Source organism: Enoplosus armatus, chromosome 13 (genome assembly GCF_043641665.1).
Source record: "Enoplosus armatus isolate fEnoArm2 chromosome 13, fEnoArm2.hap1, whole genome shotgun sequence".
Classification (NCBI taxonomy): domain Eukaryota; kingdom Metazoa; phylum Chordata; class Actinopteri; order Centrarchiformes; family Enoplosidae; genus Enoplosus; species Enoplosus armatus.
The window spans coordinates 4,259,696-4,271,836 of record NC_092192.1 but is presented as its reverse complement, the minus strand read 5'-3'; the positions used below and the strand labels follow the sequence as shown (position 1 = coordinate 4,271,836).

Below are 12,141 nucleotides of genomic sequence, written 5' to 3'. Positions count from 1 at the left end.
TGTGTCACCGACCGCCACCTGTTGCCACAGTGACGCAAACACGCCGTTACATCAGGTGAGCCCAGGTGAAGACAATATAAATGTATAACTAAATATATATAATAAAGCAAAAAAAAAAGAAAGGACAACACAACCCCGAGATATAATGCCCTCATGGATATAAATCCATCTCATCCTTTCAAATATGCATTTTTAAAAAAGAAATAAACGTGACATTTGTTTCAGACATTCATGGTCCTCTGAGGATGAATTATAATAACCTTGGTGATCCCTTAATTTTTCATTGAGCGCCATCATCAGGTCAGTTTTAATTTGTCCAAGACTTTGTTTTGTGACCAAATATTTGCACAATTAATGACCAGTGCTAATTAGCAAATGTTAGAATGCTAACACGCTAAATGATGTTTCTCACCATTACATTCAATTGTTCAACTTTATCTCATCTTATATTACCATACTCCTGGAAACTTGTGAATTATAAAACTTACATTATAAACCTTGTACAACCTGCTTTGGTATTAATGTTCTTAATAAGAGTCGTGTCAATAATGCAAAAACAAACTGGTCCAATAAAGGAAACAGCAACAAGCAATAAGCCTTGATATACAATGTAAACTTTTTAAATAGTTATGGCTGTGGTTTGGTCCACAAACACCTGAGAATAATATATCTGGGTGTCCTTGTTCTCTAGATATTCAACTACTTGTTTATATTTTTCATTTCCTTCTGGGCAGAAAGTCAAGCAGCTACTAGTCGCTTGTTTGCAGCTGCAGGAGGGACTTTCCAAAATCTTTGCAAATGTTAACAATGCTTCAAAAACAGGAAATGGAAGGAAGGAAGAATTCTAAGAGAGATATCTCTGGACAAATTGGATCTGATTAGATCACTTTAATAATCTCCAGTGGGGAGTTTCATCTTCCATTTGCACAATGACTGTAAACAAACAGACACAAATCAGACAAATAACAGCAGACAACATATAAAAGACATACTAACACTAAACACACAGACTAACATATATGAGAGGACATTAGAGTGGCTCAGGAGCTCGACTAACCACTGTATTATAATACAATAAATATAGTACAATCCATCAATTGATAAATAAAAGACAGACCATAAGTAATGCACCTGAAAATGGGACCAAAATAAGAGCTAATAAATATGAAATGAAACCTTAACAAGACAGTTTACAGCCATGCTAGCAGCTCTATGAGGCTTTACGTAGGCACAGCGATGCTAACATGCTCACAATGACAATGCTAACATACTGTTGTTTAGCAGGTATAATGTTTAACATGTTCACTATCTTAGTTCAGCATGATAGCATGCTAACATTTGCCTAAAAGCACTGAACACAAAGTACAGCTGGGGCTAATAAGTATGTCATTAGTTTAGTAGGTATTTGACCTCATGGTGGCTTTTAGTTTTTTATTATTATTATTATTATTATTATTATTATTATTATTATTAATTGTGATGATTGAAATAAACTTAAAGTCATCTTAATATCTGGTGTCAAATATTTTGATGTCTAAAAGATATTATGTACAGATTGTAAAGCCCTTTGAGGCAAATTTGGGATTTTGGGCTATACAAAATGAGATTAACTTGACAAGTCACAGACATCAGCAGACTCTTGGTTTCGTCTTGACTGTTTTGGAAGTTTTTGCCTTCAGTTTTGCTTTTAGTCAGTGAAACACATGATGACTGTATGGCCCTAAAACTTTGAGGTTGCCTCATCTGTGTACTAAAGACTAACACAAACTATATGGATGTGAACACATGCTGTAAGTCAGAACTTAAACCTCATCGTTTCATTTCAAATCTTCTGTGCTGAAGAAGAACCAACACAGTAGAACATGTGTCCAAATAAGTTCTGCAATAAAAGCTGGTTCTGTGCATGTCATGCCTCCTGCTGTTATCCAACTGCAACTTCAATGGCCAACAGCAGGATGTGTGTACCGCCTTCCAAACAAGTACAGGCATGAAGCACAATACATAACAGCGTTTCCTGTTGCAACCTCCAAAATAAAAACTAGTCGTCAACATTGCAACAAATTTTAAGCGTTATTACCTGAATGTAAAATGAGGGATACACTCATTTGCTTAATTGTCAAGAGTTAAGTGAGAAGATCGATACCACTCGTATTTGTCTGCTAGATATGAAGCTACAGCTAGGAGGCGGTTAGCTTAGCTTAGCATAAAGAGTGGAAACAGGGGGAAACAGCTAGCCTGGCTCTGTCCTGCCTTGGCCCTGGTGCTAAAGAAAGTGAGCAACACCTCTTTCCAGAAACAATGTCCTGGTTACTCTAGATTTGGATACACAGATAAAACTTGGATCAATTCATTGTTGGTTTTGTTTTTTTAATGGGGGTTTTTGTTAACAAAAATATAGATTATCACCCGATTTATCCTTGAAACCTTGTCAAATAAAAACTAAAACTACCTACATATATTAGATACCACTTCAGTGCAAGAAGTGCTCAGAACATGTCTTTGGGGGGTGAACCAGAGATACTACCTGGGGCGAGTCATGACTGCGCTTTTATTATGAAGGCTTCACCTCCTCGTTTCCTGTTTCGTCGCGGGCGGTTTGACGCGGCAGCGTGGATCAACTGGACTTGAACGTCGAGGGAAGTTAGGTAGACTGCGATACTTTAAAGTTGCCCCATCAGGAGGAACAGTGTGTACAGCCGGAGAAATGACTGACCTGCTCGTTTCCTTGTCGGTGTTGGGAGCCGCGGTGCTCCTCAGCGAGGCGACCCGCCGGACGGCAGCGCGTCTTTCGCCCGGAGCTTATTGGATTTACCTGCTGGAAGCGGCGTCCACCTTCCAGCTCTGTAGCTGCACTCATGAACTCAAACTGCTGGGCGAAACGGCGCAGCTGGAGCTGCCCGTGAGCCTGACCCTCACCTACACCATGACGGTTATCCACCTCCTAACTTTCCGGGGGGCGACGTGTAATCCCAGCGGGGCTCTGGAGAGCTTTTGCCGCGGGACCAGCAGCGTCCGGGCAGCCGTCGTCCTCATAGCCTGCCAGTTCGGCGCCGCAGTCGCCGCTCAGTTTTTCGCCGCCTCCGTATGGTCGCTGGGTCTTTCCGACGTCCACATCAGGCACCAGAGGTTCGGGTTCAGATGCTTCGACCCCCTCGGTGGGACTCTGCTCGAGGCGGCGGCCGTTGAGCTGGCATGCGCTTTCATAGTCCAAGCTGCCGCCATGCATGTCCACAAAGTGGACGAAAAACTTCGCGCTCACTTCATCGCTGCGGTCATCACTGCTGTGGTTTACACAGGTGAGTGAACCAACGCGGGTTTAAACAAACAAACAAAAAAATATGATAAAATACAATCAATAAAAAAATACATTTAAATAAAAAAAATACAATCAACTAGAAAAAAACGATACAATAAAATAGAAAATACAATAAAGTCAGTTGGTTTGTGGTCATTTGATTACTTGTCGTTAAACACATAACTGAAATTAAAACGGGCCTACTAAGGGAAGTCCTGCAGTCTTGATCCTGAGCCTAAATCTAGTTTTAAGAACTTTTGTCAATGTTAATATTGTGTTAACCCCCCCAAAAAAAGCCTGGACATGCAAATACAAAACTTAAAATTAAACAAACAATAGCATGTAACACAAGTAAAACTATTATTTTTCATTCTGGATTCATCTTAAAATGATTTTCTTGATTAATTGAGTCATTATTGGTCTATAAAATGATCAACAATCACAAGTTGTTTTGTCCAAGCAACAGCCAAATATGCAAACATATTCAATTTACTATCATATAATTATAAGTAAACTAGCAAATATTCACATTTAAGAAGCTGGAACCAGTGGACTTTTAGCATTTTTTTGGTTGATTTATAAAGATTGTTGCAGATCAAGTATTTGGAAATAGCCTAATCCGATTAATTGACTAATCAGTGCAGCTTGAAACACAAAACAGAGCTTTGTGAATAAAACTGAAGCATGACGCAGGATGACAACAATAACAACAACAACAATCATGTTAACAACAATAACTGCCGCCTCTGCTGCATTACAAACTAAAGTAGAAGTTGTAACACAGCACAGTCTCGAAGTGTCAGTTAGATGGTGCTCCATGTTTCTGACTCGACCCTCTGCTGTTTCTCTCCCTCTGTACAGGTGGAAGTATTTCCGGAGCTGTTTTTAACCCCGTCCTGGCCTTCTCTGTCCAGTTCCCCTGCAGCGGCCACACCTACCTGGAGTACTGCTTTGTTTACTGGCTGGGACCAGTCTTGGGTACGGAGCTGAAGTGGTGGCTTTTGTTGGTTTTGGACAGAGCCAGGCTGGCTGTTTCGTCCAGTTCAAGATTGCCTGTTTGACCATCTATTTAATTCCATAATTGATTTGATAAAGGAATAGTTTGACATTTTGGGGAAAATAGCTTATTTAAAAGCCTTCAGGCAGAGTTAGATGAGAAGATTGATGCCACTCCCATTAGCTTAGCTCAGCGCAAAGACTGATTTACTTTTGATTAGCTACAAGGGAGTTCCTTTCTACTGGTCAAACAGAGACCAGAGAACCAGGCTGCTTGTCTGTCTGCTTCTAGCTACTGAACAAAAGTAGTAAATATGTCATTTCACAGACACATCACCCTAAAATATCTTTGCAAGAGCCTGATTGGCTCCCATACGTCCACCAAAGTAACCTCCTGTGTCTTCCCCTCATGTGTCCTCAGGCGTGGCGAGCTGCATCCTGCTGTTTGAGAAGATCATCCCTTTCCTCTCTGGAAAGAGTACCATTGGGCTGGAGGTCCCTGCTGCCCAGAAACAGAAGACACAGTAGCAGTGGATGTGTCTGGGTGGATAATACCAGTCAAACTTTTTTTTTTTCCTTTTTGTCATATGAAGACACTCACAGCAAGTCCAGTTACAGTCTTATACATGTGCCATAGCCTGGATGGTGAATCTTAACCGACTATGAATGAAGGCCCGGCCGTCTGTTGTACTGTAGGGTTTACCTCGCTTCCATAAGTCCCATCTTTATCAGTAAACACAGCAGACACACACACACACACACACACACACTCTACTAATGCACTGAAGGATGCTTCAGGGTGAACAGCACTTTTACTGTAATGCGTGTTAATTATGCAACAAACTGTCTGTTCACTTTGTTGATACACATATTGAAGGTTTTGGGCTGGTGTTTGTCATTATAGCACAACGAGGCCAATGGCTTCTTGGAATGATTATACAGAGACACAGGCCTGCTGCTAACACACCACACATCTTAATTTTGTCATTTAAGAGGTATTAATACAATACACACATTCATTCTAACGTACTGATGCTAAAGTCTGACTTAATTTTAAATTCTATAAACAAGAATGATACTGCGGCTGTTTGGCATATTAGTCCGTTTTTCAAAAGAGGATAAAACAGCATTTGGAACTTTACTTTGGAACTCTGGGTGGGCCTTTACCATGGCAACAGTTGACACGGCCCCTGCTGTTGCTAGGAGACGAGCTGTCGTGTTCCGTGGTGCGTTAATTAGAGTTTTATTCTAAAAACAAAAGAAAGTTAGTTATTTTAGTTTGGGAGTGACCCACAGCTCATGAAGGCGATGAAGGTTCTTTAAAACCCTTAGTTCTCGATTGCAGCAATTTGCATCAAAACGTATACAAATTCTGTGACTCATAACTCCGTCAGGACACAGACATGATACACTAATTCGGTGTGACTTACACTTCCCGAGGATATCATCATCTCCAATGTCCGTCGCAAATTAACGCATAAATCCGTTTCGAAATCACAGAAAAAAACTCCTCCTGATAACCCCAGAACTTCCCTGAGAATCAGCACGTTTTTAAGCTTTATTCAGTATTAAAGTAGTCCAGTGATGGTTGTCTGTACATCCATGGGCACACTGCAAACAGGAACTGCTAATTCAGCATTTGCTTTTAATCAGCTCTTAATGGTGGTAAGAGTCATGTTTAGTGTTATGGGTGGGGGAAAACGACGATTATGTAACAATAATACAACATATTTATGACTACTTAAAAGTACTTTCTAATCTTGTCAATACTAAAAACAAGGGGCTTTGAACTGAGGTAAAGAGAAACAGCACAAAAGTTTGGTGATATGGTCTGTTTTAGTTAAATTAATATGGGTGTATTTTGCACAATTGTCAAAGCAGATGTTTGTAATTACACCAAAATGTTTCTATGACACTGATGCTGAGTTTTCCTCTTAAGTTCAGATGGCCAAAGGTTTTTCTCCAATGTGCAGAAAAAGTTAAAAGTACACTAGTGTAATATTTGCATTGGGTACCGTTGGCATTTTGTTAATATCTCAATATTATATGCTCAATGTCTGTTGGCAAAATGTACAGCATGTTCGTTTAAATGCATTTGTAATACCTTGTGTGTAATATTTTGATTAAAAACATCTATTTTAAAAAGCCACATATTTATAGTTGTAATCTCTTGTGTTCATAAAGTGTGTTTTATGCAAACAAATTGTGCCTTTTGCAAAATAAATTCAGTCATTCATGGTCCCAGGAGGGTGATTTTTTTGTAGTAACTTTGATCACCTGACCTTTCATATAGCATTTTTAGAAGTTAGTATACAAAAATATCAACATACCATTTCATACTAACAGGAAATTAAACAATATGTGTGACATTGGTTGTCAATCAAGCTGCGACTTTAAGAATTAATATTTATTTTTTTATTTATACCCTTTGGACAACAATTGCGGTCTATGGCACAGAGGAAAAAGCTATAGCAGACTTTCAGCAATATTTGTTTGTAAGATCAGTTCAAGGTTGACAGTTAAAATGTTGTCGATTATTACTTTGAAATAACAATTCATGTAATTGTATCAACAAAACCACAAAACATGAATCAAATGACTTTGTAGCTCTCAAAGAGGTTTCGACGATCAAAAGAAAAAGTCAATAAAATCCTGTCCACCTCCAGAGTGCCTTTGCCCTGCATGGTATCTGTTACACAACGTGACCTTTGTGCCCTCTCCTCCCCCCTTCTCACGCTGTCTGACTCAGCCAAATACCAAAAAAAAGACCTCTCCTGTTCACTCTGCAGCATAGATTACATTCAACACATAAACAACACATGACAGACATGAGACTGACTCCACATGGCCGGTCAACAGGAATACATCAAGAGGGTGTTGTTGTGGACTTCACAGGGAACTGCAACATGCCGCATTAATGCTTCACTGGGCGAGTGATGCACGCCGACGACCTCTACTGGCTTTTGGCTTGTCTCGGCTCGGGTCGGTCTCTGCTTCTGTAAAGGTCGGTCCAAACACCAGCCTTGGTTAAAAGCAAACAACTTGAAAGTATTCAACTTTCTTTAAAGGTGTCATAATTGTAGCTTTCTTCTATGGACTTGTGTTGACTTTATTTGACAGTGTCTGTTGTTGACAACAAAGATTACTGTAAAACACTCAAAAATCGAGAAGAATTATAAACTATTGAAGTTCACAGCCACAGGCTTTGTGTATCAGGTCTCTCCTCCTGTCCCAAAATGGCACTCCTCAGATTACCCCTCCAATCCTCACTCACTCACTGTTTCACATAATCTAAAGTCACTAATAAATTCCTTACAGCTTCCCTAATGAGCTTTAAACTACCAAAGCCATGTTTATGATGAGTACCGTCTTAAAGCAGCTTTCTTTAGCTCTGGGTGTGAGCTCATCGCAGCAGTGTTGCATGAAACAAAGTCTACGAAACCGAGTGTGCATTCATAACAGTTTTTTAGACACACTAGCAGTGGCTGGATTACCACATTTGATACAGATATGCAGGGAGCCCGGAGGATGAATTGTACTGACGGTTCACCTCCACCATGAGGGTCACATTGTGGTTTTGGGTGAAATGCGCTGACAATTATTGGATGATTTTTCATCTGGTGCCATCATCTGGTCAGAAATGTAATGATGTCCAATACTTTGCTTCATAACCAAATACCTTCCATCATCCTCATCAAATACTTTTACTCACATCACTAGTACATATTAGTACTAGGATACATTCAAAGCAACACTGGGCCTATTTTAGTGTGTCCATTGCTTTGGTTCATAACTGCTAACTAACTAGCAAATGTCAGCATGCTAACATGGACATCACTGTCAATACTAGGTTATATACATATATTAATATAGTAATACATAGCATCATCATTGTGAGCATGTTAGCACGCTGGTGGTAGCATTTAGCTCAAAGCAACACTGTGCCTTTCTTTTTTAACTTTTACTTTGATTCACTCAATACCTGCTGACTAATGACTATCATCTGTTAGCGAATGTTAGCATGCGAACACGCTAAACTAAGATGGTGGATATGATAAACATACCTGCTAAACATTTTTAACATACATTAGTATTGACATTGTGAGCATGCTAGAATACTGGCGTTAGCATTTAGCTCAAAGCAACTATTTTAACTTGGACAGTACTTTGGTTCATAACCAAGTACCTGCTAAACTAATGAGATTCCATCATCCTCTAGCTAATGTTAGCATGCTCACACGCTAAACTAAGATAGCGAACACGCTAAACTAAGATAGCAAACACGGTTAACAGTTATTAGCTAAACATTTTTTGAATTGAACGTTACTTTTACTTTAAACACGGTCAATACTAGAATACGTAAATACATCAAGAATGTAATAGAGCCTCATCAGTGTGAGCATGCTAGCATACTGCTGTTAGCATGTAGCTCAAAGTACCTGTAAGAGCGGCCATGGCTGTAGACTCTTATCCTTGTTTACACATTTTGAGACTAGCTGAAGTCATGCCAGCCTCATTAGCCAAACAATCGTTCATCTATCTATCAATGATTTTTTTCAATGTAATTATTGGCGGTCGGGAATGGAACAAGCACCTTCCCAGGGTTTTTACACATCAAAAGTCACGCAAGACAGGACGATATGTGGCTAGAAACCCATTTTATTATGACAAATGTACAAGATCAGATTCATAAGAAATAACAGTAAAGTTAACAAAAAATTAAGGAGCAGACAGAACACCAACAACCAGTCTACTAGCATCTATACACAGTGGACAGGGTGTCTTTCCTCCCAGATTCATCATGAGGTAAATAGGAAACTCTGATAACACTTCAGTCATTGGCACCGACTTCCTCCCTTAATCCCATCGCAGCCTTTATTTCTCTCCTCTGTCTCCATTCCTATGCAGGTCTTGCTACAGGTTATTTCATAACCTTTAAGATACATATTAATACATTCTCCTTATCTCTGTGGAGAATTTAAAACAGGGTTACGTACAGCACATAGACATCCACATTCCTTTACTCTGACTCAACCCACCAGAACACACACTTCTATTACACTTGTAGAATTGGGTTTGCTATATTCTGTCCAACTAGTCTAAAAGCTAAATATTGTGTATAGAAGCCTAAGTTTTGTGCACTGCAAGCAGCACATATAGATTTTGTCTTGGAAGTCATGTTTTGGCCATAGCCGGTATCAAAACGGTATGATAAATAGAGTGGTTTATCCTCTGTGAAGACCATGCTGAAACTAATTTACAAAATATTTTACAAACAGGCCGCATTTCCCCTCTTAAATCAGATTCAGCTGTCCTAGATTATTTTCTACGATAATCCTTTCTCCCCCCCCGAGCTTCTGTAACATGCCTTTAGTAGGTCAGCGCATGCTTACCTATGCAGTTTCACTGCAAATGATGAGATATCCTGCGGCGTCTACTTTACAAGTCCTTCAGCACTAAAACAACAGGTCAGGAGATCCTTAAATCATGCCAAAGTTTTCTGGTTTTGTTACAAAAACTGTTGTGCCAATATTACTTCCCTACAAAAGAAAACTATTAGAAACTCATGCAATCCCAAAGAATTGCCCAATATATTTTTCCATGATTAAAAAAATGCCTCTAAATATATTACAGCAAAAACTACAGATATACACACAGACTGGTTCCAGCAGAGGTCAGTGAAGTCATTGGTTGGTTGGTTTGTTTGTTTGTTTTCTGTCCATTTCCCCCATTCAGAAACTGCTTTAAAAATTATTCCACCAAGTTGTTAGTTTTTCACACGCTTGATCTGGTTTGAGGTCTTTAAAGTTGGCAGTTTACTGCAACCTGACCCTGAACGTCAACTCAAGATTATGAAAATAGAGAATGTGAGTAGAAACATGGGGTTTTGTATGCAGGAAGATCCGGGTCGTAGAAGAAGAAACAAAAATGAAAACAAAAACAAAAGAGGGGTGTTTTTGTAGCTTAGTGTTATTTTAGTTAATAAAAGCCACGAGTCTGCAGGTTTTTGAACCTTCTATGAAGGACAATGTACAAAGAAAATAAGACACTTTACATTTCGCTCAAAGGGACAACAACAAATAAAAGTTTAGATATACAAAAAATACATTATTAAAAAAAAAAAAAATCACATAAAGGTAACATAAATGTAATAGGAGGAAACTAGACTAGATGTCAATATTAGGAGGGACAAGAGTTGTACTTCCCATTTTGTTTCCCCCAAACGTAGTACTGAAAACACCGGGAGTTCACCACTGATAATGATGGCAGCTCACATAGTTAAAATAATTATATATGTATACAATATACAAAAGCTACTCTATTGTTCAACAAAAATGTTCAAAGGGAGGGCTGACAAATGAAGGTTGTTCGGCTAGTTATTAGTCTAGAAGGTTATTTGACAAGAATAAATAGTCTCATCTAAAGCTTTCACAAATTATAGTTTAAAGCAAAAGTTTGACATTTTGGGAAATACGCTTATTCGCCTTTTGCAGGAGAGGGAGATGACAAGAAGACACCGCTCTTATGTCTCAATGCATATCTGTCTCTAGCTACCAGACGGTTAGCATAGCTTAGCACAAAGACTGGAAACAGGAGGAAACTGCTAGCCTGGCTCTGCTCAAAACGGACAAAATGCACCTACCAGCACCTTGAAAGCTCACTAATTAACACGTCTTATCTCGTCTGTTAAATCTGTACAAAACCCAAACAGTAAAAACATCAATTTGCTTTTTTACAGAGGCTGACTGCAAGTTTATATTTTTACACTGATTTTAACAAACAAGACAAAAACATTAGTGAGCCACAGAGGTGTTGGTAGTACAACTACCACACTTTCATGCGGTATACGGTATTATCACAATAATCATCAAGCTTTCCTGAAGCATGAGTATTAGTGCTAAAATAATACTTTAAATGCGGTGCGTTCATGTTTTCATACAGGTTTGATTTATTTTGGATGTTACAGGTTAAAATATTTTTTACAAAACTGAGAACAGACCAGGAGGGACACAGTCCATCGCTATTGTGTTTAGCATATGCAGACTAGCTACTGTTAGCATAGCAAGTGAGAGCCAGAGTAGCTAGAGACACACAAGCGGCCAGGCCTCTGTTTGACCAAGAGAAAGGTGCTCCCTTGTATTAAAAGTAAATCAGTCTTTGTGCTAAGCTAACTGGCTGTAGCTATTTACCGTACACACGAGTGGTATCAATCGTCTCATTTAACTCTCTGCCTGAAGACTTATTAAGAAGCTCTTTTCCCAAATTGTCAAATTAATCCTTTAAGGGATAAAACGTAAAAACAAGATTCATGTTTAACAGATGCCCAGAACTTCAAATCAATTATGGAATGACTTATTTTACTCCAAAGTCCAAATCATTTAGCATTCAGATGGGCAACCTTATACCATTTCCCACACAATAAACAATTTCAGTGCCAATTTTCCATCAATGCAGACGAACACAGGAGCTAAAATTTGTAGAAATCTTGGATGTAACTAAATAAAAACAGGACGATGTGACAAGACATTTTTTTAGAGGAAGGAGGTGGTTTGGCAGTGGAGCTGGATGATGTGTTTGGTGTGCAGGTAAACGGATTATTACCAACCAAACAAAATGAGAGCTGACAGTTTGGTGCCCTTATTGGTTGTACAATCCCACACGGACAGCATCAGACTGGTGACGGAGATCCAGTTCTTACTGTAGGAGAGATTGCTGAGACTCAAGCTCCCGATGACACAAGTAAAAAGGACGACGAGGAAGTGTTGGTGGGGGAGGGAATAATAAAGTTAAGCAATATAAAAATACAATACCACAAAAAATGAAACAGTACACCATTTTGTTTTGTTTTT

General features: G+C 39.1%; 1 protein-coding gene across 1 annotated transcript; it reads left to right on the top strand.

Annotated features, from left to right (window-relative positions):
- Window positions 1-2,704: 2,704 nt before the first annotated feature.
- On the top strand, window positions 2,705-4,819 carry LOC139295609 (aquaporin-11-like). The gene is made up of 3 exons (XM_070917823.1): window positions 2,705-3,296; window positions 4,157-4,273; window positions 4,713-4,819. The coding sequence occupies exons 1-3, from the start codon at window positions 2,705-2,707 to the stop codon at window positions 4,817-4,819; spliced, it is 816 nt and encodes a 271-aa protein (XP_070773924.1).
- Window positions 4,820-12,141: the final 7,322 nt, after the last annotated feature.